We start from the raw sequence: 24,686 nt of genomic DNA on the forward strand, positions 1-24,686 counted from the left end.
ATAGAGAAAGATCAAGATTTAATTTCATGGCCAAACCTACTTTTTTTTCTGTGTGTTTTCTTGCCTTTGAGACATTCCTTCTGGCACATTTTATCCAGCCAAACAGACAACAAAGTTAACTCAGCATCAGGATGTCATTTATTAGCTAATGTAATACAACACCAGACACGACTGTTGTATTCCGTTACCCTGCACTGACGCAGAAAACAGAATACAACATTGTATTACACAAGAAGCACAAAGAACAAAGGGCAATATTGACTGACAAAGGTCTGATTTTTATTTTTTTATTCCAAGAAACCTGCCCATTCGATCTGACATGATGTACCCTTGACTGGTGAAATGATTTACTTTTATTGCTGTCTCCTTTGGCATCTGTATCACTTCTCTTTATATATAAGCCAGCAGCTGCTGGTCAACCAGAGAGTGCTATTTTATTTGAACATTGGCCTACTGTGGGCACCAAGAATGCCTCAGAGTTATTTGAGAGCAGACGTATAATTATACCATTAGACTGACAGTGATGCTTGCTGTGAAATACTAATACTGCTGTTTTATTTTGCGTGTTCTAATCAAAGCTGATCTCAGTTTCTGTTTTAGGGGCTACAAATAGTTGAGACATCAAGATTGTGCTCTCTTCCCTTTCCGTCCTCCTTTTCGTTCTCTGTGTGAAACCAACTCGTGCAGGCTTCTGGTCAAAGCACACATGTGCTTGACGTCACGCGGGCTGCTTGTGGGCTGACGTAGGTGTTCAGACTCGAGCCATATCAGAGGGGCGAATGGGCCCCAGTGTGGCTGCCTGGTAGTGCAGTCTACAATGGCTCCTGTTGAGACCTCATGTCCCATGCCCCATAACCGCAAATGATGCTTGTGTGTGTGTGTGTGTGTGTGTGTGTGTGCACACGTCTGTGCTAGCTTCAGCTATCTCATGCCAGACATATCTGATGCAAGAGCGGATCAAGGGATCACCATGTCATGTCTGAGAATAGTCCGTATCCATTCACTATGGAAGAGAAAAATGTGGGTTGACGGAGCCAGATGTTACTAGATTAACAGCTGTCCACGGCCTCTATTGTCTGCCACATCATGTCCGGTGGCTGTAAGAAGACAGAAGAACAAGAAAAGAATGAAACTGTACACTGAACAGATGGACAAGTTATTCTATCATTTCAGCTCATTCTGTACAAAACATATCCAGGACATCATATCCTCTCTTCTCTCAGCTCAACTTTCCTTTAAACCAGGGGTGTCGAACTCCAGGCCTCGAGGGCCGGTGTCCTGCAGGTTTTAGATCTCACCCTGGGTCAACACACCTGAATCAAATGATTAGTTCATTAGCAGGCATCTGGAGAATTTCAAGACATGTTGAGGAGGTCATTTAGCCATTTGAATCAGCTGTGTTGGATCAAGGACACATCTAAAACCTGCAGGACACCGGCCCTCGAGGCCTGGAGTTCGACACCTGTGCTTTAAACTCTCTGGTGGAGATGTTCTGAGAATACAATTAAAGAGTCTCTAAACTGACAGCATCCTAGTACAGAGTCTGTGTGGACCCATGTAGAATAGCTGAGGTAACTGTCTGGAGAATAGAGAACTTGTTCAGTGGGCATTATGTGTGCACCCTGAACCCGGGCAGCACCTTCACCCAAACCAAGCATAGTATTTGTACTCTATAGATGTTCTGTGTAATAGTGAGAATGCATGTGCAGCAGATTGCCTCCTACATGTAACAAAGGACAAGTTCCAACAAAGTATTGTCCTGATTCTCCTGACCCAGTCCAGAGGGCATGTGAAAATGCCTGTAGACCCTAGCTCTTAGGAGACCGGCCTAAGAATTGATCATGTGTCATGGGATCTACTAGTAGATCAATTGGCTCATGGCCCACTGGGGTGCTGCCTACCAGCAATTCATCACCAGCGGTCACAACACATTTAGTCCTGCTTCACAGGCACTTGCTGACATTCAAGTACTGTGGCTAAACAGAGGGAGGAGGAGAGCAGTGTTAAGTTATGGTAGTTGGCTGGCCGAGAGCGTAATTTAACCCTTGAAGTCTCAGGTGAGCGGTGACGTTCACCTCTCAGAAACGCTTAAATGTGTGAATGTTGACTTATTTAGACACATTTTTAAAATTCACATCCGTCCACCTTCTCATTTATGATACACTTCAAAGACAAATGTAGTCTATGTGGTAGTACATGTGTAGTAATGTTTTTGTCCTTGCCATTAGGAGTAATGCCGCTGTTTCCTAAATGATAGCACAGTAGTTTAAGCAGCAGTAGAATCTCAACTGGATCCAGGCTGTTACCTTTCAGTCGAGCTGTTGTCTGTCCTTCCACTCACATCTGGATCCAATAGGAGCGGCTTCCTTCTCTGAAGGAGGGACACATATAAATAGCCAGGCAACCGTAACCACACCATGCAACACAGCCTGGATGTTAGTTCATTTGATTACTGCTGCCCTGTTTTGCACTGCCAGCTCAGATATGGGATCTTATATTCACGTATCCTTGCATGTATAAAGACCCCAGGTCTGTCATTTCCACCTCTGACCCTCTGACACCCTGGTCTGTGGTGTGACTGATGCATGTACACTGAATATGGAATGCACATCAACAAAATTCTGTTCCCATCTGTGAAAAGTTTGAATGGAATAAGGCCAGGACTGATAGGCAAGAAGAGGATGGGTGGGCTGAAACGTGTGGGCTTAGGAGGGGGAACACTGTATTCTGGTTATAGCAGAACAACTAAATTTGCTGCTTTTATGAGATACAGGACACAGTAACAGCTACATTAGTAGTGCAAAGATTATGTAACCACGGCACAGTGTCATTTTGCAGCAGGTCTATGCATTTACGTCCGGTGTCCTCATTTTGATGTGAGATGCAGAAACGGCAGACGTGCAGCAACGACTTAAGCATATGGCTGATTCTTTGTTTTGTTTTTTGTTTTTTTCAAATTGCATCCTAAGAATGACCTTCCTCATTGTGTCTCCGATATGTATGTACATTCCAGTGACTTAACACATGCTTCTTTCTGTGTGGCACATGTGCATGTCTTACCACAGTCCTGGCTCAGCCCAACCCCTATCAAATTAAGGCTCATTCCAGCAAGAGGTGGGACCGTTCATCTCGTGGCCTCGACCCTTCCTTGCTCGTACCGTCTTCTGCTGGGGGCTCCAGGGGCAGCACAGGGGAGAAGGTGGGAGGAGGAGAGGGATTGTTATTGGGGTTTAATGCTTCAGCGGGAAATCTACGCCGTAGCTACGTTGTAACCGCAAACCCCTCTGAAACTTTATGCTGTTACCTACGGTGTAACCTGACATGCACCTCAGGGTTTGTGTGCTGTTATTGAGTGAGTTTTAATTTGTGTGATTTCAGAAGCAGATATCGCAGAGTGGTGTCGTGAGGAAAACTGATGCAATAGGCCCAAATTTACCTTGACACACATACTTTTGTCTCATACCAAGACAGGTATGTGTTGGCAGGTTGGGATGAGTTTCTCGGCCATTCAAGCTGCCCCATTTTGTTGCTCCTTTAACATAGATTGGTGTTTTCGGAGCAAATGCTATAGCAATCAATGTCCTGTTGTTTTTAACCCATGCCCTGGGAGTTTGCATGTGCGTCCGTGTGATGTGGTAAAACTGCAAAAACATGGAGGTTGTGTTCCAGGGATGGAACCTGAGATTGTCCCCGTTCCCCTCTTGCTGGCCTCTTAGGAGAAGCCACCAGCACTTGCTCCTGCCCCTTCTCCACTTCGTGCCTGCCTTCCTCTGCCAGATGCATAGCTTTAGTTTCCCTGCTAGGCTACAAGGGTATCAGGTTTGTTTTGGAGGGGAGTGGGTAAGAGGAAAGGGGAGGGTTGGGGTAGAGATGAGGAAGGCTGGCATATGTGTGGAGGAGAATTAGGTGGACAAATCGCATTGGTGTAGGTTGTTTTTTTTTTTTTATCCGAAAAAGGAGGAGGAGAAAAAGATGGGAGGGGAAAAATAGAACTAACAAGTCCCCCCTGGCCTGTTGCTGCTCCTGACCCCTTATCCATAAATTCCATGCCAGGAATTGGAGTTGTGAAGCAGCCATTTTATGAATGAGGGTTAGGGGGGAGGGAGCGGGAGACCGAGAGGAATAAAAGGAGCAAGAGAGAGTGAGAGGGGAGGCGGGTTAGGTTGTGTTTAGTATATGTGTGTGGGTGGGTGAGACGCGGCTCAGAGGCGCTTGTGGTAGAGTTAGTTATGTGTGTTTGTGTGTGTGCGCGTTAGCGACTGTTCAGGCTTCGTGTGCGTCTGTGTTGTGTTTTGTTCATGCCTCTACTGAGGCACTGTGCAGTCTGGAACAAAGGCCCAATTTGGGTTGCGCTTCCGTCTGAAGCTGCTCGCTTAGCAGCCACTGCAGATCAGTTATCAGATCGAGGAGTAACAGGCACACCTCAACATTTTGTAAACTTCGCCAGTTACAGTTAGGAGAGACATCTTGATTTTGCACTTGTTTAACCATGTGCTGTGGAAGCATGTAAACATCATTTCTGTGCTCTCCTGCTGTCTCACAGTGAAACTACCCCAGTGTTTTTTTTTTTTTTCTTGTTGGGTTTTGTTTTTAAGTGGATTCCCAGGGTCTCACCACACAACTTTACTATTTGCATTGTTATTTAATTAAAATCTTCCAGTAGATATAATCACCTTTTTTTTCTTTTTCCAGCTGAAATAGCTTTAGACAGGTGGAAGAGACGGTATACAAGCATACTGAATCATTTTTTAGTAAATCTCTTTTCTTTAGTTAATTTATTTTATTGTCTTCAAGATATCATTTGCAGAAAGTCTTTAAAATCTTCAAAAAAAAAAAAAAATGTTACCCAAGAAAACAAAGCAGAGTTTGGGGATCACAGAGAGTGCATCTTCTCTTCTTCTTTGCTGAGGAAATTGACCCTTGTGCCCCTTGTACAATGACGGCACAGTGATCCTTTAGAGGTGAGTTAGAGGCATCTATTGTTCTGTTATCCATTAGAGGAAAAATGACAATCCAAGGGGAGTCTTGTTTCAAGTGACGGAGCTTATTCTCTCGTTTGTGATTCCCCTATATCTGCTGTCACAGAAATATGGCTGCAGGCGAATAAACACAACTTAGTTTAGATGGCAAGGCGAAGCCGAACCTCCACTATGTGAACTGGGCCTAACTTAGTCCGATGTAGGCGGCAGTTGAGTGGTTGCTGTGTCTTCTGTGTAAATTATAGATATTTAACACATACGAAATCAACTGAAATCGGTTTCTTGTGTTGCATAAATGAGTAATAATGTTTAAACGAACAGATTATTCCACGTGATCGAGGTCAGGCATAGTGCAATCTCTGTGTTGTCATGGCGATTCCCAGCCCACTGCTGTCATCCATAAAGCAGTAGGTAGCAGGTGCCATTAGCCAGTCAGTCACTCAATGCTGCTCGTGCAGTGCTGTAGGTAATGAGAGCTGACACAGAATGACAGTGCAGACAGCAGGACATGCTGTCACTGCGGCTCAGGGACACGAGGACGTCCTCTGGTGTTGTTTACTCCTCCCTGTGTACATTAACGCTGCTGATCCTGCTGCTGATGGCGATGCCGCTCGCCTTTTCCTGCTTCTCTTTAACTGAGATAATCCGTTAACCATTTGAGTCACCGATAAAATAACACCGCTAACGATTACCCGTTCCAGCTTTTCAAATATAAGAACTAATGTTTTGAAATTATCCCAAATGAGTCATGTTTGGACTGTTATTAAAATCGTTTGAAGACTCTGATTTACATGCGCATTACTTTTTTGTTTGTGGATGTATTCCCGCTGTGTACATTTACATAAACAATTAACAATTAATGGACACAGGCCCACCTGATTTCATGGGTGTTCAGGAATTGATGTTAGTATTGATTTAAGAACAGGGATGGATATCCGCATTTATCATTGAAAACTTTATTATTATTCCTGTTGATAAAATTATAGGCGTGTGTGTGTACCTGTTTAGACATCTGTGTGGGGACCAAAAATCAAAAATTACTATACTTGTCAGGACCAACAGACACTTGTGAGGACAAAAGTGCCTGTCCTCACGAGTTTGAAGGCATTTTTGAGACTCAAAGCTTGGTTTTAGTGTCAGGGTTGCAATTAGGTTAGGTGTGAGCAAGAAACAGGCCAGCAGCTAGGGAAAGCATTATGTCAATTAGATGTCCTCACTAAGATATCAAAATGAGAATGTGTGTGTGTTGGTGTGTTTAGGTTGTTCATTTTCAAATAAAAATCAATGTTTCGACTAAAATAATCCAACTGTTCAGAGTAACTAACTGCAATTTGTGCCATGTATTCTTTTTCCCCCTTTAAGTGGTATAAGTTATCACGTACCGCTTGTACAGGTGTTGCCAAAGCAGGAAAAGAATAGCTATAAATAACAGTAATCACTTGCTGAGTCCCTTCTCTGACGTGCTTTGTTTACTTCCTCACTCGCCTTTTTTCCTTACAGGAACCAAACAGACAACAGAAAGGTGCTACTTACTATATGATTGCTGCCGCCTCCTTGCCAGCCTTTTCACAACCTCTTGCTGTCTGGGAGCTCAGCAGAGTGCAGAAAAGAAACCCCGCAGCAGTGAGCTAGTTAGATAGCAGATAACTGCTGTGGTGCAACACACACACACACACACACACACACACACACACACACACACACACACACACACACACACACAGAGGAGTCTAGTAGTAGCTCTAATGAAACCACCACAAGACAAAGCAGTGACTGGAAATTTGGCCATGGAAAAAGGCCTGGAGCCAGAGCCAGCGCTTTGATGGCTTTCTTTTGAGTGGTAGTTAAAGGATATGGTCTCCTGTTTCATGTCTTTGCTCCTTCTTGCTGTGTGTATGCATTTGTGTTCGTGTGTGTGTGTGTAAGTGTGTGATTGATGGCTCATTGATTGAGCAACGTGCTCCCATTCCCTCTCTCAGCCAGCTATCTGTCCCGTGGCTGTATGTAGCCAGCCAGCCCAGCACCAGCTGTTCAAAAGTATGCGTGTGTGTGTGTGTGTGTGTGTGTGTGAATCTGTGCGCACATTCATGTTTGAATAAGTGCATTCCGGCGGAAATCACTGATCTAGCAGGTGCGATTTCTACTCTCCCATGGTGTCTTGTTATGGTCTTAATCGGGGCGTGGGCAGCATTTTAACACCAGTTGATGTTACGTAGAATAAGAATATGTTGCATTATTGATGATTAATATTTAACACACAATTCAAGTAGGATAAAGGGCTCGTTGTGTTATTATCTGCATGTTCCTCAGTGGAGTTAAATACTACAGTCATGTGTTATGAGGCATATGATTTTTTTCTCTCTCAAGTAATTCCAGAGCTGATCCAGTGCTTCTGTTGAAGAGAAAAAATATAGCCTCGGGACCTCCATTTATTACAGTTTATGATGTTCAGTTTAGCAGCATTCAGACCAATAAGAGTTAACAAGACATTTATGAAATAACTAATGAATTACTGCATCTGGGGACAGCAGAGATACAGCAGTTCTCGGGTAAATATAGAATCGGCTCATCCTGTGCTTGCAGTTGGTGCAGTGTCCTCTTTACGCAGGTTACCACATGTGTGTCAGAGGAGCAGAGTGATCTTTTAAGGATGACAGAAAACTTGTGTAAAGTGATCTGCTCGGGGAAACCCCGGGGCTGATTAAAACGGAGCTGAAGGAATGATAATAAGTCTGAAATATCAAAGTTCAGACGGTGTGAGAGATTGTGGTAGATATGCTGTGTTGCTTTAGAAGACGCTCACTGAACCATTAATGGAATACAACAGATTTTTAGGTCACAACAAGGGGGAAAAAAACTGGTTCCTCAGCCCTGTGTTTACAATCTCAATGAATGTGTGTAACATGGCTGCTGTGTTAGCGTGCCTCTCTACCATGGCGTTGACCCCCTGCTGGTGCTCCGCTACTGTTGCAGCCTTGTTCCTTGAGTTGTTTGAGGCCTGTAACAACAGGAAAACAAAAGCATTTTTTTCTAAGCAGGGGGCACCTAAGTGGGCCACACTGTAGTGCGCCCCACATTTATGTCCCGGTCTGTCCAAACTGAAGGAGAGAGTTGTCTGCAGCCTCAAAAAAGAAGGGGGGGAAACATGCCCGCTCTTTCTAAACTGTGTCTTTATATCTCCCCTGACTGTTGGTAGCCACGGGCTTTCACAAAGGAGACTATTGTTTGTTTGGTGAGGAGAAAGCATGGGCATTTTGTTTCAATCATTTCTGGAAGTCTTATGTTTAACATGGTGGGGGCTTAGCACGCTTCCTGTAGCTGGAAGCAGTCTTGTTCCCTGTGTCCATTTCCCAGCCTCTGCACTGGCATCTGTCCTCTCTGCCCTCTGTGTCGACTTCTGAATGCTCCGGGTTTATAGTGTGTTCACACCTGTGGAGGTTTTCTTTTTGATTAAGCTGCAGCTTTTGGTGTCATAGCAGGACAAGCTATACGAGCTGAAAGTGTGTTCAAATGTAGTTTTTGTGCTTTGTGCCCAACATAAAAAACCCGCCCCAGATCTTTCTCCATCTTCCCGTAAGTCCCAAATAAACCCTCCTGCCTCATGCTTGCTAACCGCTGCAGCGTCTTTGAGTCCTCTTGCAGCGCTTTGATGACACTTCACCTCTCCTATATGCACTGACTCCTCCTTAATCCGACTTAGAGCTAATCTATCGCCGAGGGATGTGATCCGGCACTAAACACTAGGTTTGATTGTCGCAGAGCAGGGGAATCTCAGCCCTTAGTCACTGTCCCTCATCACGCATAGAATGCGTGTCTTGATCATTTTTGTGTTTTAAATCTCCCTAAAAAGCCGCATCCCTCTGCTGCATGTCTAGTTTAAAACACTAAAAAAAAACAAAAAAAACAGTCTGATTCTTCTTCTTTTTACAGCGCATATTTTTATATTAAGCAATTATTTCCCAATATGCCTCCTCTTATTGTCTCCCTTTGTGGCTCTCTCTCTTTTTTTAGTTTTCTTTTGCTTTAATAATCTTTTGGTTTTATTACTGGAAAAAGAAAAAGCCCAGCTGTAGCTGTCCTCTAGTGAAAATGTCAAACCCAGAGTTTTACAATAACATGATGAAGCACGATACGCCAGACAAAACTCCTCATTTGGCATGTGTTAATTAGGAAGGACTTGCTCAAGTCCGAGAGCCTAGGAAAGAGAGGAAAAAGAAAACATTATGGCTTATATGCAGATTCTGCTTCATGCTTACAGACCACACGCTGACCCATCGGGGAGCACTTTAACGATAAACAAGTGTGATGTGGCAGTGGTGCTTCGTATGAGAGTCATACAAGGCATGTACCTGCCACACAAGTTGAAGGAAACTCTCTCTCACACACACACACCTCTGTCTAGAAATGTAGATAAAATTAGCAAAGCTTCCACACTACATGCTTTAATCGTTCTTTCATCTTTCTTTCATTTTCTTGCTCCCTCCTTCCTCTTCTCTCTTCCCTCCTGAAGCTGCTGAGGTCCCTAAAAGGGGAAAAGAAAGCTGAGTGTATTTGTGTGTGTGGGATAGGGGGGAAGAGAAGGAGAGACGGGGGAGGAGGAGGAGGAGGAGGAGGAGGAGGAAGAACTGAACTCTCCACCCACCCTGAAAAGAGGAGGTGAAAAAATGGGGATAGAAGCATGATGTCACAGGCAGCCAATAGGAAGTGTGGGCTGGGGACTGTTTAAGGCCTGTCAGCTGTCCTGCTCCATCCACATAGGCAGTGTGAGGTCAGGCACAGCTTTATCCATCCCCTGCCCCATGTCTGGTCACCGGCCTCTAGCTTCTGACCTTTGAGTCCACGCTCTATGTATGGCATATGAAGGTCCTGAAGCGAGGTCTCACTTAATGCTCTAGCTGAACTGCCATTGAAACACTGCCCCAAAACCAAATATGGTACAGATTAGGTGGAGAGCTGCAGTTTGTCATTTTGTATTGTTTCCACACGCTCTTTATCATGACTACTGTTTGTGTTCGCGGCCAGAAGTGAATGGGGGACTTGCGTCATGGTAAAATCCGATTAACACCGAAACTTAGGTTACAAATGAGGAGCTACGTCTGCGTTGAGCCTGTGAGAGAAACTTGCTGAAAGTGACGTAACTCACAGTTTGTTCAGAGACTTGTAAATAGTAGTTCATTCCCGCTGCAAGGCTTTGTGCAACTGGCATGACGTTGGGTGTTGCTGTTACTCAATTACTAATAAGGATAAACCTTTACAAGTCCATTGTTGACGACACTGTAGTGGTCCTTTAGTGTCGTTCGTGGCTTTACGTTGACATGGTAAGCCACCCTTTTGGGCTTATTGTCATTTTAAGACACATGGATTTAATGGGATGTTTAAGGTAAAGTAGCCCTTATTTATGATATCCAGTCACCCCCTTTTGATGTGAAAGGATCGAGTGAGAATGAGCTAATTGCTGAATGCTGCCAAACATTTCCCGTCACCGGTCCTGTTTGGCCTTATCAGTGTGCATGTCAGTAGTAAGTGCCTCTATTCTTCTCTGTTGTTCAACTGTTTATGAGGAAAACTGCAAACCTTTAACTCCTTGTGCCAAAAGGAAATGTTCAAAACAAGCACGAGGTTTGTGTGTATTCTACTGGATCAGTACAATACTGTTTTACTGTGACATCATCTGGGACTGTGGTATCTTATCAGGCCATTACACTTGAAAGACCTAGCCTTAAGTCTCAGTGCAGGCTCTCTAGATAAAGAGAGTGATTTGGTGCTTGTCCTTTTTTTTTCTGTGCATGAACACTCAAGAATTCTGCTCTTGCTCTTGACGAAGGCGGTCGCACTTTTCTCCTCTCCTCCCCTCCTCCCTTAGCTTCCCTGCTTAGCCTCTTGTGTCCTTGTCTAGTCTCGTGTTTTTTGTATTACTTTTCCCTGGAACACTCTCTCACAGTCCGTTCTCTAAAATCTAAAAGAGAATTATGGATTTGATCAACTGGTCCCTGAATGCAATTGACACCCCTTTCTCAATGAGAAGTTTGGGCTTGGGTGAGCCTGAGTGCTGAAGATATCTACCTATTCGGAACCATGATAACAGGGTTCTTGCTGATCGGAGCTGGCTTGGCCCTGACGTATCGAAGAATTAAGGAAGCGGAACCGGCTGTTCAAACCCCCACAAGGCTGCCCGCTGGGATTGAAATGATGGGTTGAGGCGTGAGTTTCTCAAAATGGGCTCATTGAGTGCAGCACGGATAAGATCTTGGAGAAGCTTACGGCTGCCGTGAATACTCAGAACAAGACCTCGGAGTGCAAATTGGATTACATCTTGGATAAGCTCACTGCGGTCGTGAGTTCTCAGAAATCGGCTCTTTGAGCACAAGAATGACAACATCACGGAGCGTAAGTTTGATAACATCATGGAGAAGCTCACGGCTCTCCAACGGGAGATTGAGAGACCAGTGTCGGACTGTTAGAACAGTTTTGAAATTCATGAGTTGTTCGCACTAAAGTAAAAACCTCCATCACTTCATGCGGATACCCCTTTGGCGCCAGCTGCGGTCTCAAGGCTGGAGCTGAACAACAACACCCTGATAATGGACTGTGTTTAGACTGTTCTTCCCATTCTATGCAAGGCCACCTGGGTTGGCTGGAAGACTGTTTACTTAGCCTGGCAGGGCGAAGGACACTGTCTCAGCTGAACTCTGGACACACACGCACACAGACATATATATACACATGCAGATATACACTCATTCCCCCTCCAAACGCCTTCGACGCTTATTCCCTTCCGATGCTGATGGTGGATCAAGGAGACCAGCGCATAGGCTGCAGGCCCGGATGCACTGTCTACATTGGCTGTCTCTCACCCTTCACCCACCCCTGTTGCTTGTCATGTGTTTCTTTGGTGTATTAAGAGTTTTTTCATGTGCTTTGTGCAGAGGTGTTTTTTTCTGTTCTCAAACTGATCTCCCTGTTGGAGCTCAGTCTGGGGGGAGTTATTTTTTTCTCCTTATCTTTCCTCATGTGGTGCATTTTCCATTGTTATACCTCTCTGACCTGTCTTCCCCATGTGATGTTTTTGTGTAATGTACGTATGGTCGGAGGGTAAGATGGCGCCGCCATTGCGTGCAATAGGTCGGCAGCCTTAACATGAAATTTCCCCTTGTGGGACTAATAAAGGTATATCAAATCAAATTGAATCTTGCTTCTATAACAACATCAAAGGGAGGAAAAAGGAAATCCTTAACCCGGATGTTATTCATGAAGCGACTATTGGGATTGGTGGCTCCATTAAGGTGCCAAATACTGAGGTGTGTATCCTAAAGAAAAGAGAGCGATGCACTGAAGAGATGGGCAGAGTAACAACACTGCAGTCTGCCTGTGTGTGCCAACAACCAGAAAGTGTCTGCAGACATACAGAGGTTTTAATGTGGGCTGTATAACTTTTTTTTTAACTTATAAAATGTTTTTATTTAAAGTAATCTCAAGCAATTTTAGGCTTTATCATCCTCTCGCTATCACAGAGGAGCAATCAACTAATGGCCTCCTCAGTGCTAGCAGAGATCTCAATTTTAACCTGGTGGGAGTGCTTGCAATGAGCACAAACATATCCCCATCAGCTTTTTAGCTCAAGGCAAATGTTGCTGTGCTTAATCAGGATTAGGACCTCTTTGAAGTCGATGTGAAATGAAGATTTGTCATGTTGAATCCAGACGTCATGCAAGCAGGGATAATGTATGCCGGATGGCGCACCAGGATGAAGTCTGGGCACCGTGTGTCAGAGTTGTCGATGGTCATTTACAGAAATATGCTCTGGTATGAGAACCGTTACTGTTCTCTGATGTTCCGATGATGATTGGCTAAGATTGTCTGCGGACTAAAGATGTTACACATTTCCCTGATTGCAACTTGTACAAGCAGCACTAAAATTCAGGAGTGTTTTTTTTAAAGGTGTTTATTAAAGTTTAGATTGGAGTGGGTTGGAATATGTTGAGAATCAACATTGGTCCATATGGCTGGAAGTTCTGTCTGGTGGCATGTGGGTACACAGCCAGGTTTTAAACTGTGCCTGCAAACATCCAGCGCCTGAGCCAAAAGAAGCACCAAGTTGTTCATTTTATGACCAGCTATGTTGTTTTTTTCCAGTGTTGCGAAATAAATCTGTAATGATTCATCTTACAGTGTATACATGTAACTAACAGCTATGAAGACAATCACTTAACAGGAGGGATTAGAGTGCAATGCGTAGAAGGCTCTTACTAACCCTGACCAGTCACTCGGCTTGCAAAACAGTTAGTCAACAGAGGAGTGCCAGGAAACGCACTGTATTTAATGAAAGAGATCTGGGAAGTCAGGTATTTGTAGAAGGCACCTTTAGTAAGAGGAAACACCTCAGAACCTCTGAAAAAATGCCCAACTTCTCTGCAAAGTTTCTCTTTCCATCCTTAATATCTATCTAAGGACCTTATTTAGCTTGTTAAGTTCAGTGCCTGCAGCTGAAACATTTCTGCAAATCTCTGTGAACTCTTCATGACCAGATCAACTTTAGACATGTCAGGCGAAGCACTTACTTGCCAACCATTAGGTACGAGTCACACAGTCAGTTTTTGCAATAATGCCTTCTTTAGATTTGTCAGTGCAGCTGAATGTGCTTTTAATTTGAACTCCCCCTCTGAGTCATGACAACCACTAGATGTGAGTCTTGAGGATAATTTGGAGAGCTGCTGGAGAGGCTCATCTTCATGGCTACAAACACTCCAGGGGTGATGAGCTGGGACTGTGGGGCTATTAGTCGACTAGAAGTCAGGCCCACAGGGATTCAGAAGGTCAGCTTTGATACAGAGAAAGGCCCCACTATTTGACTTCCATCTAATATTCTTTTCTAATGAAACTGGGGAAATTACTAAAACTACTATTTGTTATTGAAACAGTTGCCAATTAATTTTCTGTCACTCTAACTGACCTGTCCTGTCAACCATGCATTAACTGCTTCAAGCTAGAATTACAAGATAGAAGAAGGATATGGTGTTCAAACACCGAATTATTTAACATGGGTGCATCTCTAACTTTAATATAAAGACCTCGATTAACTAAATGTTTGGGCTTTTTACTGTTCAATGATTAGTTAGAATGAGGATTTTGCCTGGTAACATCCGAATGCGTAGAATATATTAATCTGTGTGGTAAAATGTCCCTTTTGAAGGATATTCTTACTCACTTTTTCCATTGTTTTAGCACTTTAATAGCTTTCAGGCCGTCCTCTGTCTCTACAGTGATAAAAACAAAGTTCTTACATATGGTGCTGCATACCTGTGTCTTTTTAGTGGGTGCAATCAATCAACAACAAAGCAACAACAACAACAACAACAACAACAGCTGCAGATTGGGCCAAGGCCCGAGGGCCTAAAGAAGGTGTGTGTGTGTGTACAGGCGCATGTGTGCGTGCCTGTGTGTTGTTGTTGTGACTGAGATCGAGTGAGGGGAAATACCACGCATGCCTGAACACACAGACCAGCACATAGTTGTGTGAAAAACACATTGCTGTTCTTTAGAGGGCATGGGAGTGGAAAAGACCCAGAATCAGTGGGACAGGGAGAAATGGGCTCACACACACCTTTGTGCGCAGGCCCGAACAGAGATTTAGGCAAGCTCATCTGAGCCAGCTGTCTGCACGAGAAAATCGCATCATGATGCCGTGCAGCGTTCCTCTTCCAAACAAAACCCCCTCTGATCAGCGAAACGGTCGATCTTGCCGAACGTGCGCAGCCAGACACAATCTGCCTGAAAAAGTATTTAAAAAAGAAAAAAACAAAACCTCTTTAGATTAGATCGTCCCAGCACTTAAGACTCTATCGCTGTTGGAGTGAGACCGCACTGGAATCTCTGATGCGGTTTGCCTTTGGCTGTGAGCAGAGGAAGCATCCTCTCTCCAGCCGCTCGGGCTGATGTGGTTTAAACAAGTGTCTGGAGTGATCCACTGGGGGCTCCCGGGGAGGATCGGGTTGCCGGATGAGGATGTGGCCTGATTGAGCTCAGGGAGATGGGAGGGTCAGCCTGGGATCTGGACTGCAGCAGGCCCTGACAGGCCCTGCTGTTTGCTACTGTACAGTTGAGCTACCTTGCAGTCTGCTTTCAGAGCTGGTAACCTGAGCTCAAATGCCTTGACTGTGCACAGACAGGCTGTGCATCCCCCCCAGTGCAGTGGATCACTGTAGCGTGCAGTCGAGTGAATGCTTTCATAAATGGAGGTGATATAGAGATAAATTTAATTATGTCCTGATGAAGCTACGACCCCATTTATAACGTGAAGCAGCACCGGCGGTGTGATTGACGCCTGATGTGCACGGCTTCTATCCTAACAGCCTTCATAGGCAGTCACAGCAAAGTATGTGGTGGTTGTGTTCTTTTTATGAATGTGCAATATTTTCAAAGCGCACATTTTGTGTTAATTATAATGTATTTTTATGGTTTTGTTTCAAACTGATGCGTTTTTAAAATCACTGCCAGTTTAAATGTTACCTATTACATCCTGAAAGGTTGTCCCACCTTCCGCGTAGCCCAGCCAGGTTTGTTATTTACGAATGTTCCACTAAAGGGTCTGTTCAGGTTTTTCCTTAACTTATGGTTTCTCTAAATCTGTAGAAAGGTCATGCTTAATCACTATGGTTACAACTCCCCCTCCCAGTGCCTGCTCAAGAGAGGACTTGTTTACCATCTCTGCTCCAGACTCAATAACATGTCAGTCATCTGGAAAAGAACCTCCCCTCCCAGCTGCTATTGGTCCAGCAGACAGCTAACAGTGTAAACCCTACCCACCTATATTCGATTCGGCACCCCCTCCTTCTCCCCTGAGCCCCACTGTGAATAATGAATGATTTCCTAGCTGTCTGTCGGTCTTCCTACTTATTCTAAATGACTCCGGGAAGACGCACTGAACTTTGATGTGCAGAATGACTTAAAGAATGAAACATTCTTTGTTGGATAATTTGAACGTTTCGGCATGACTGCACCTGGTTGGTTTGGGATTAGTGTAACATTTTACCGCATTACTTATATTTTCACGCGTACTTCATCTTCAGAGGTGGCAGTGGCCAGCTGGCTGTAAACATGTCACCAGCCTTCCAGTGTAAACAGTGTAGTAGTCTACTTGCACAGTGTGCTCTCCGGCAAACAAGACATGACTCGCATTCAGATGAGGAGAATTGCTGCACTGCAATCCTCTTCCTCTCAAGTAATGCACCAGTTTGAACCAATAACATTGAACCTTCTCACCCATCAGACAGACACACACACACACACACACACACGCGCACGCACGCACGCGCACACACACACACACACACACACACACACACACCCTCCTGAAAACAAACAGTGTTGAAATTGAACCATCTTGTTATAAGATTAAAGCTGCTTTTTGGTTCATACAGTGTTGAGGTGAGTGCTGTGGGTTCATGGGTGGTGGGAGACAAATGCACTTCCTATAAAATCTGTTGTATGCCTACATTTTTCTCATATTGTATTTGCATTTTCCATGTCTGTAAGATTTTCTCTCCTCTGACTGCTCTGTAATCGTGTTTGCAGCTAGTTGTGGAAGTTGTTACTAGGGATTAACATTCTCCTTGTTGAATTCTCCGTAGCCTGGAACATTCTGCAGATTTTTCTCATAGCCCGGCAGCTGGATAATACCTTTAGAACAAAAACTAAACTTGTCAGCCTGTCTCCCTATTAGCAATGCTTCCTCCCCCTGCTGCTGTATTTAACAGTGACTATAGCCAGGGCCTCGCCAGCTCCTCAGAAGGAGATTCCTCTGTGAGGATTGTTGTGCCGTTTACTACTAATGAAACGAACCTGGCCACTCCTCATGTCGCAGCGGTCTGGTGAACAGCGGGGGTAGACTGTTGGTTGGCTCCGATGTTTGACCAGACATTGTTTGCGGAGGGAGAGAGGAGGGTTGTGTAAGTACTGTGAGAGAGGAACAACATTATAAGGTCCCCTAACCCAACAATCAGCAATTTGACTTTCCTGCAGGGAGGTGGGGGTGGGATTTGCAAGTTTTGAAAAGGTTACTTAATGCAGTGTGTACTCAAAAAGGGTCAAATCCAGACCTGCTGATGCTCCTCATGCATTCCAGTTCATATTAAACATTTACCCGGGGGACTACAAGGATGATGACGACTCATCTTAAGAGGAGACCCTTGTTAGGTAGTCCCTTTCCTTTGAAGTAGTGGAAACCTACATTACCCAGCATAGCTATGTGTAGACAGCAGCAGCGTGGAAATAGGGCTGCATTAGGACCATCTATAAATAGGGGATTGTATCCTTGATACCACGGGTTGTTTGGTCACGCAGTGAAACCGGATCGACTTATATGGATTTAAGACAGTTACTCCCCCTCCTCGCCTCTGTCTGCTTTCCTCTGTAGGAAGGTATGCATGTTTGGGATTTTTCTTCATTGAGGAGTCGTTTAAAATGATGCAGAAAGAAGCTCCAATAAGGCTCATTAGAGTTTGCTTTGGCTGCCCCCTTTTGGTAGGATTCCAAGAAAATGAAGCCACGCTGTGTTTTTTTTCTTACTAAATGTGCAGCACCAGTCAGCCTGCTCTGGCATACTAGAGTCAGCATCATGTTTCTAATCAAATCATAGCTGCTACATGCGAGTATGTGAGTGTGTTGGCATTTGAAGCTGTAGTTTAAAAAAAAAAAGATCTTTGGTATTTGTACTGGACCCAATCTAAAACAGTTAGATACACTATTGGTGAAAATATACTGTTTGTGAAGGAGCCGCTCGACTCCTGTCGTCACAGAAAATGTGCGTAGAGGAAGATATACATAGCATTATGGCCTTTCCCACGCTGAGTATTATACTCATGTCATCATGCAAACACTTGTTGGGGTGGTGCAGTATAGAACTATAATTATGATTACGAATTATAATGTGGCATGTAATTAAACTAATGATTTAAATATGCTATTCAGTAGCTTTCTGGTCATATAACTCATTCAAATTTTAGTGATTCCAGTACTTCAAATACTTGAATTTTTTTTGTCATTAACTACTGAAACAACCAATATGTGGCCCATAATAAGAACACTTATTGAGAATAGGTTCTTGTTTTTTAAAAAGAAAAAACACATTTCTTAAATTTTTGTAACTAACTTAAAAATATTAAACTGAAGGGAAATTTTGAAAATGAAAAAATGGGAATTCTAAATTGATTATTTTTATTTATTTATTTAAAATGGAATATCTGTGTAGGCATACATACTTTTACTTGCACATTGCAATGATGATCAGAACACCTCTTTCCAATCAGTTTAACACAGGTAAAGACCTAAAGGTTTATTAAAGAAGCTATAAATTAGTGATGGAGATTTCATACAACTGTGTGCATTACCTCCTTCAACAAATATTGCTGATAATTTTGTTTTGATAATATAAGAAAGATGTATTTGAGAAACCTTGCAGAAATGAGAGTCTCAGACTGAGTATGCATTTATTCCGCAGCAGTGCTGATCTGTACCGTGAACCGTTTTAACCTGCACAGATGTTTTGTGAAGCAAGGGGAAGTACCCTTCCAGAGATTAGCCCAACACAAGGGTTTCATTTTCTTTACTGATTAACAAATTGAACACAAATGAAACGCAATGCACCCAAACCTGCCTTTAATTTAAAATCAAATAAACAAGCGGAGCAGAGTCCTTTTCTGCAGCGTACACAAATATTCACATATCTACATGCATGCTAACACGTTGGACACACATGTGCACTCTCCACTCAGACAATGGCATGTGTTACGAGGAAGGCTGAAACAATATGAATGAAGTAATTTGTGTATTGTCATGGTTGTGCAAATTTTAATAATGATATAAAAATAACACATAAAACATATTGATGGCGTGTGTGTACTCGTGTTTTCTTTAAGCTCTGACTCTGCATGGTTGCTCTGCCTCATTTTTTCACTTCATTTCATGCAAAGAAATTTGTCTTGTAGTCAAAAGCACAACAATAAATGGTAAACCCTTACGTTCTCAAAATCTAAATAACAAACGTCTGTGGAGGCCGCAAAAAGCATTGCTCTTTCCAAATAGTTTCTATGTAAATTAGGTAGATTTAAGAAACGGCGATAAATAACAATTAACAAAAAACAATAGATTTATTATCTGTTACAGAGGGCAGCTTTTTTTCCCCCCAAGTGACTCCTCAGCTGCTATTTGTATAAAGTACAGTGTCACCAGGCCTTTCACAACCACACAGATTCCCACAGACACAGACACACACAGTCCAGGTGTTTTGTCTATGGAAGTAGGCTTATCTAAAACTAGGGCACCCCTGTGTCTCATGATTAGCTAGCGGTGGGAAACGTCTGCTTTCTTCTCTTTACATCTGTTTTTCCTGAGGAGACTTTCTGTGAATAGGCTACAGTATAAAAAATGCTTTTGAACATTAAAAACAGACGTTTCCTTTTGCTTTTGCTGTTTTTATATGTCACTGTTCATTTAGAGTAAGACAGATGGGATTAACACAAGTACTTAGGAAGACTACATACAAGCAAAGATCGGGGTTTTGTAGTGTGTTCTTAGCTGAATGAGTACTTTCTCATAACTGTAGTCTTTCCTGCATCAAAGTTTGGACTTGGAAACACTTATTCTCTAGTGATGACGACTCGTATATTAACCGTCCCGTTTCAAGCTCAGTCAGATAAATCTGACTAACTGTCTGTCCTTCCAAGAAATGGGAAAATGCCGCGCTTTATTGATAACATATTGTTTGCTGCTTGGTTTCTGAGTGATGCCCAAAAAACAGTGACTATTATTCATGGGGCTCGAGCTTAATTCGAAACACCCTGCACAATCATTTTCTGTGGGAAGTGATTCTTTGTTACACGCTGTAATAGAAAGGGTGTGATTCTCTTCCACCATGACAGAATATTTGAAAGTAAAAGAATGCATTGTTCTTGCCTAAAACCAAGCACAGCAGGCCCAAGAAGTCAAGCTCGGCTACAGTGTGGTGATGGTAAAGCTAATCCCCTTCTACACATCCATTCATATAGGGCCTTTGCAGACCACTTTGGAAAATATCTCCTCCTTATCTCCTCCTTTTAATGCGATGTCTAACTTTTTTTTGTTTTTTAATTGGGTGTCTTGCTATTTCTCTTCCTACATCCGGCTTTCCATGTATATGGATGGAATGATGCTTTCTGCAGACCTGTGTATATGGAACAACATTATCCTTGCATACTTTCTTTGTTTAGGGTGTTCTCAAGCCATTCTATATGTCTGACACTTACTTACCGTGTCTTTCTCTGTCTCTGTCAGTTTGCCCGAAGCAATGTAGGCTTGCCTGTACGGACAAGGGGGAGTGTTGCCACAACCAGTGCCTCGGTAGCTGCACCGAACCCAACAACGACATGACCTGCTCCGCCTGTCTCCACTACTACCACGAGGGTCGGTGTGTCCCACACTGTCCCCCGGGCACCTACAAGTTTGAGGGCTGGCGCTGCATAACCATGGAACTGTGCGCTCAAGTGCATCTGGCCAGCGATTTTCACTTTGTCATCCACGATGGAGAGTGTATGCTCGACTGTCCCTCTGGCTTCACACGTAACGAGACTAATCGGTAAAGATGAATCCTTTATTCTTAGACCCTGATCATTTGGAAATACCATGGTAACATATGTGTTAAAGTAAATACATTCACATTATATTAAGTGTTTTCCAGGCTTGCCCATCATTCTTAATACTCTGTATTTGAATTTGTAAGGGTTATAACCTGACTGCTATCAAAAGGAGAGCCACAGGTCTTGGTATTGTTTCTGAAGTAGATGCATGTTTATTCTGCAGTGCCCACATACACTAAAGCACTGTGCACTTAGGCATAATGAATCTATTTGCATGAAGTATCCTTCAGCTGAACTTCACCTGACCTCGGCTCTTCAAAAACTTCCTTTCTGCAAAACTGGAAGTGCTAGCGGTTTTAGAGTATGCGGGCTATTAATGTTTCAAGGTTTTTCCCAGACTACTTAGAAAGTGTAAAATGTGCTCAACACTTGCCACTGGTAGATTTTACAGGCTAGCAAATAAAGGTATTAAGAAGAGACTTGGCTTGAGTGTCCTAAAACTTCCTGTACTTAACATTTCCCAACCAAGGATATATATATATATATTGAAAGAGAGAGAGAGGAATAAAAACACCCTTTTTGTCCCGTTTTGTCTCTTTCGGATTTGTCTGTCTGTAAAGTTTCCATGCAGCCTTTCTGCTGCCGGATATTTTTTTGGCCGTACGACTGCTGCTCTGTCTCTGAGGTCAACACAATGAGTCACTCTCTCACGAAACCGAGTTCAGTCAAGGGCCCATAAAAGATTAAACTCTCCGTGTGAGAGGTGACCTTGTATCATGCACTGAAATTATTTGCATGAATTCTCTGGAATGCTTGGGAGCTGGGGAGTGAGCAACTTTTTTTCAGGGCGTGGTAGAAAAAGTTTTTCTCTGTATTTCTGACACTTTTTTTGTTTTTTTGTTTAGTTTTTTCACATGGCTCTTCTTGCTCATTCACCCCTATATTTGCTTCTTCTTTATACAGTATGCTATGCAGTGCTTGTAATGGCCCGTGCGATAAGGTCTGCAGATCCACTGTCATCGATTCTGTGAATGCTGCCGAGTTCCTGCAGGACTGCACCGTCATCGATGGCAATCTGGACATCAATATCCGCCGTGGAAGTGAGTGTAGCTCTGTACAATGAACATTCCTCTTAGAAGCACATGTACTTTACATTTTGGTGTGGACTTCACTACACTGCTATGCTGCAGCTAGAGTGGCTCAAAGGTAATCCCTGTATATGATAAAGATTAATCCGTTATGTGTTCATTGGCGGATTTGGATGAAGACCAAATTGGTTATCACAGTAGCAATAGATTTTCTTTATAGCTTTTTTGTATTTTTGTGTGACCAAATGTGTTTTGTTTTTCTTTGTTAAATCTCTTGTCCTCAGATAATATAGCCCCCGAGCTTGAGAGATTCATGGGATTGATCCAGACAGTGACGGGCTATGTTAAGATTCGGCACTCTGACGCTCTTGGCTCGCTGTCCTTCCTCAAGAGCCTACGTTACATCAAGGGGCAGGAACTCATCGACAAGTAAGGCTCGTCTGCACTTTTAGGCTGTGGTAGCGTGCACGTGCGAAGCAAGAGGGAATTAGAGGACATGAGTGGATCGGAGCCAAGCAGCAAGCATACTGTTTTACATCCATAGATGTCAAACTAACCTCTTGTTGATAAGAATGCTTTTTGCAACACTTTTCACAGATATCGCAATATCCTTATAAAATGTCATGCACAAAGGCTAGATAAGTGACTGTGGCTACTAAGGCAACACATATTTTACAGACAAGGAAGTTAAAAAATACAAATCAAGTTAAAACGACTCAGTCTGAAGCAGGAGCGCTAAACATAACACCAGAATCAGCCCGGATATAAAGGAGAGTATACGTTTTTTGACTTATCATTGGATTTTCATACGTTGTATAGCTTTTTCTGCCGATAAAGACTTCCCCCACTGCCATTTATACCTTATCAAAATAGTCAGGTGTTAGTTAAAGAATTAAATGACAGAAAATGTTCCTTTTTTCCACTGTCTATAGAAATTTCAGTTTTAAAAATGAAAATGTTTAATCAATCAACAAAAACTATGCTTACAGGAAATACAGGAAGCAAGCTAGTAGAACATTTTCTGTGATCTGTTATTTATCATGTATAAAAACTAAGATGTGCTGTTGAAATTGCATCTCTATATCTTATGTTAAGATATCTCAGAGATTAGATGTGTAGATGAACTTCTTTGTACTGACAGGAATTAGGGCTGCCACGATTAGTCGACTAGTCACGATTACGTCGACTATCAAAATCGTCGACGACTGATTTAATAGTCGACGCGTCGTTTGAAGCTTTGTAAGATCCCAAAAGACGCAGGAATAAGTAGTAGGATTTAAGAGTGTAATAACGGACTGAAACAGAAGATGGCAGCACTGCATGTACAAGAATGCCAGCTGCCGTTAAACCCCGAAGAAGAAGAAGAAGCTGTGTCCCAGAATTCATAGCACAGCCCAGCTCAGTTTCCAACAATGGCGGCAGCTAGTTAGTTTTAATGTTACTCTTATTATTCTTTCTGGGTCACAAAATAAACGTTTAGCATATTTTCAGGCGAGAATGTATCTGTGTAAACCTCAAATATCGGCTCAGTTTATCAAGACACCACATATTTTCAAAAGCGCTCCGACGTTTTCGGAGACGTCTGTTACCCACTAGCTCGATAGCTAGCCGGGGTTACAGGCTCACTAGAGCCGGTGAGAACACCGGACTCCCGGCAAATCGTTTTCAAACCCACCGCCGTCTTTCGCTACTCAGGTGAAACATATATAAGTGACTTAGATAACTTAAAAATGTTATTGTTTGGCTTTTTTTTTAGTATTTTATTTGTTCCTGAGTAAATCGGTTTGGCTGAGCTTAAAGTTACAGTTTTTACACAGCTGAATAAACGTCAAGCAGACAACTGATTATCAGAAATGTGAGATGCTCGAGAATATACTCCGGTGTCCTGTTATATTTTAGATAGCAAGGAGTTTATTAAACTTCACCGAAACAATCTGCAAATTTCATTAAAATTTAATAAACTATCATCTTGTCTTTATTTTTAGTTAGCACATACCTTAAACACTTAAAACTGTAAGCTAATGATAGTTATATAAGAGCAGATGCTGCTAGTGCAATAATCTGATCTGATTAGTCGACTAATCGCAAAAATAATCAGTGACTAGTTGACTATCAAAATAATCGTTTGTGGCAGCCCTAACAGGAATGCAAGTTTCACTCATCCAGCCCACTTAGGATCAGGCTGTATGCGGGCCTTTAAAATAAGTTTGACTTCGCTGGTCTAAAGAGAGCTGCTATGATAAGTTTCAAATAATGGGGTAGACTTCCATACAAATATGCCTGAAAGACAAAATCTCAGTTTTTGGGGTCTTTTTTTGCACTCTTGGCTCTGTATGACGCCTGAGGGAACAGCTGTGATTAATATGGTTATAAAACCCCGCCCACCAGAAGCAGCTAATCAGACTAACGTTGGCTTAAATGGAAAGTGACCTTAAAGGGAAACGAGATAAAATGACTCAGTTTATTATTATTATTATTATTATTATTATTATTGTTATTGTTATTATCATCTGTTCCAGTAGAGTGCAAAAATTAATATGTTACTGTAATTTAGCACAATAGGTCAATGAAGAGATGAATTAATAATAATCTTAATGAAGATAATAATGATAATACATTTTCAGTAAGATTTAAACAAAGTTAAATGTACAGTCCATTAGTGTCCACTGTGATATTAACACTAGTCCAAGATACAAGTGAAAGTTTTTTTTAGTGATGGCCAAAGGGGTCATGGGAAAGCCTGTCGCCCTTCTTGTTATCATTTCTTCCAGGGTTAAGTTTCACCAAGGAATGCTGTTGAGGGTGGCAGGCATTCCTTTCCCTCTGGAGGTGTTCATCTGTGTTACTTGGACTGGTAGAGCTAAAAGTGTTGGTGTGACAGTTTCTGTTTTATGTCCTCGTCTGTAGTAATGGAGGCCTGTTTTCAGGCAGACACACAAAGCCGAGGCCGTAATATCCACATCTGCTGGTCCTTAGTGGGACCACCAGGTGGCAAAAAAAAGCTCCTTGAA

At 42.8% G+C, this 24,686-nt stretch overlaps 1 protein-coding gene across 1 annotated transcript in view; it reads left to right on the forward strand.

The window, feature by feature from the left end:
• Positions 1–24,686, forward strand: part of igf1ra (insulin-like growth factor 1a receptor) — a 79,044-nt gene that overhangs the window by 35,939 nt on the left and 18,419 nt on the right. Inside the window, exons 3-5 of the mRNA XM_084933344.1 lie at positions 20,286–20,586; positions 21,551–21,687; positions 21,960–22,104. Of these exons, the coding sequence (XP_084789470.1) occupies positions 20,286–20,586; positions 21,551–21,687; positions 21,960–22,104 (583 nt within the window). The remainder of the gene's footprint in view (positions 1–20,285; positions 20,587–21,550; positions 21,688–21,959; positions 22,105–24,686) is intronic.

The sequence above is a fragment of the Perissodus microlepis genome, chromosome 7 (assembly GCF_051167445.1).
Source record: "Perissodus microlepis isolate ML-2025 ecotype Zambia chromosome 7, ASM5116744v1, whole genome shotgun sequence".
Classification (NCBI taxonomy): domain Eukaryota; kingdom Metazoa; phylum Chordata; class Actinopteri; order Cichliformes; family Cichlidae; genus Perissodus; species Perissodus microlepis.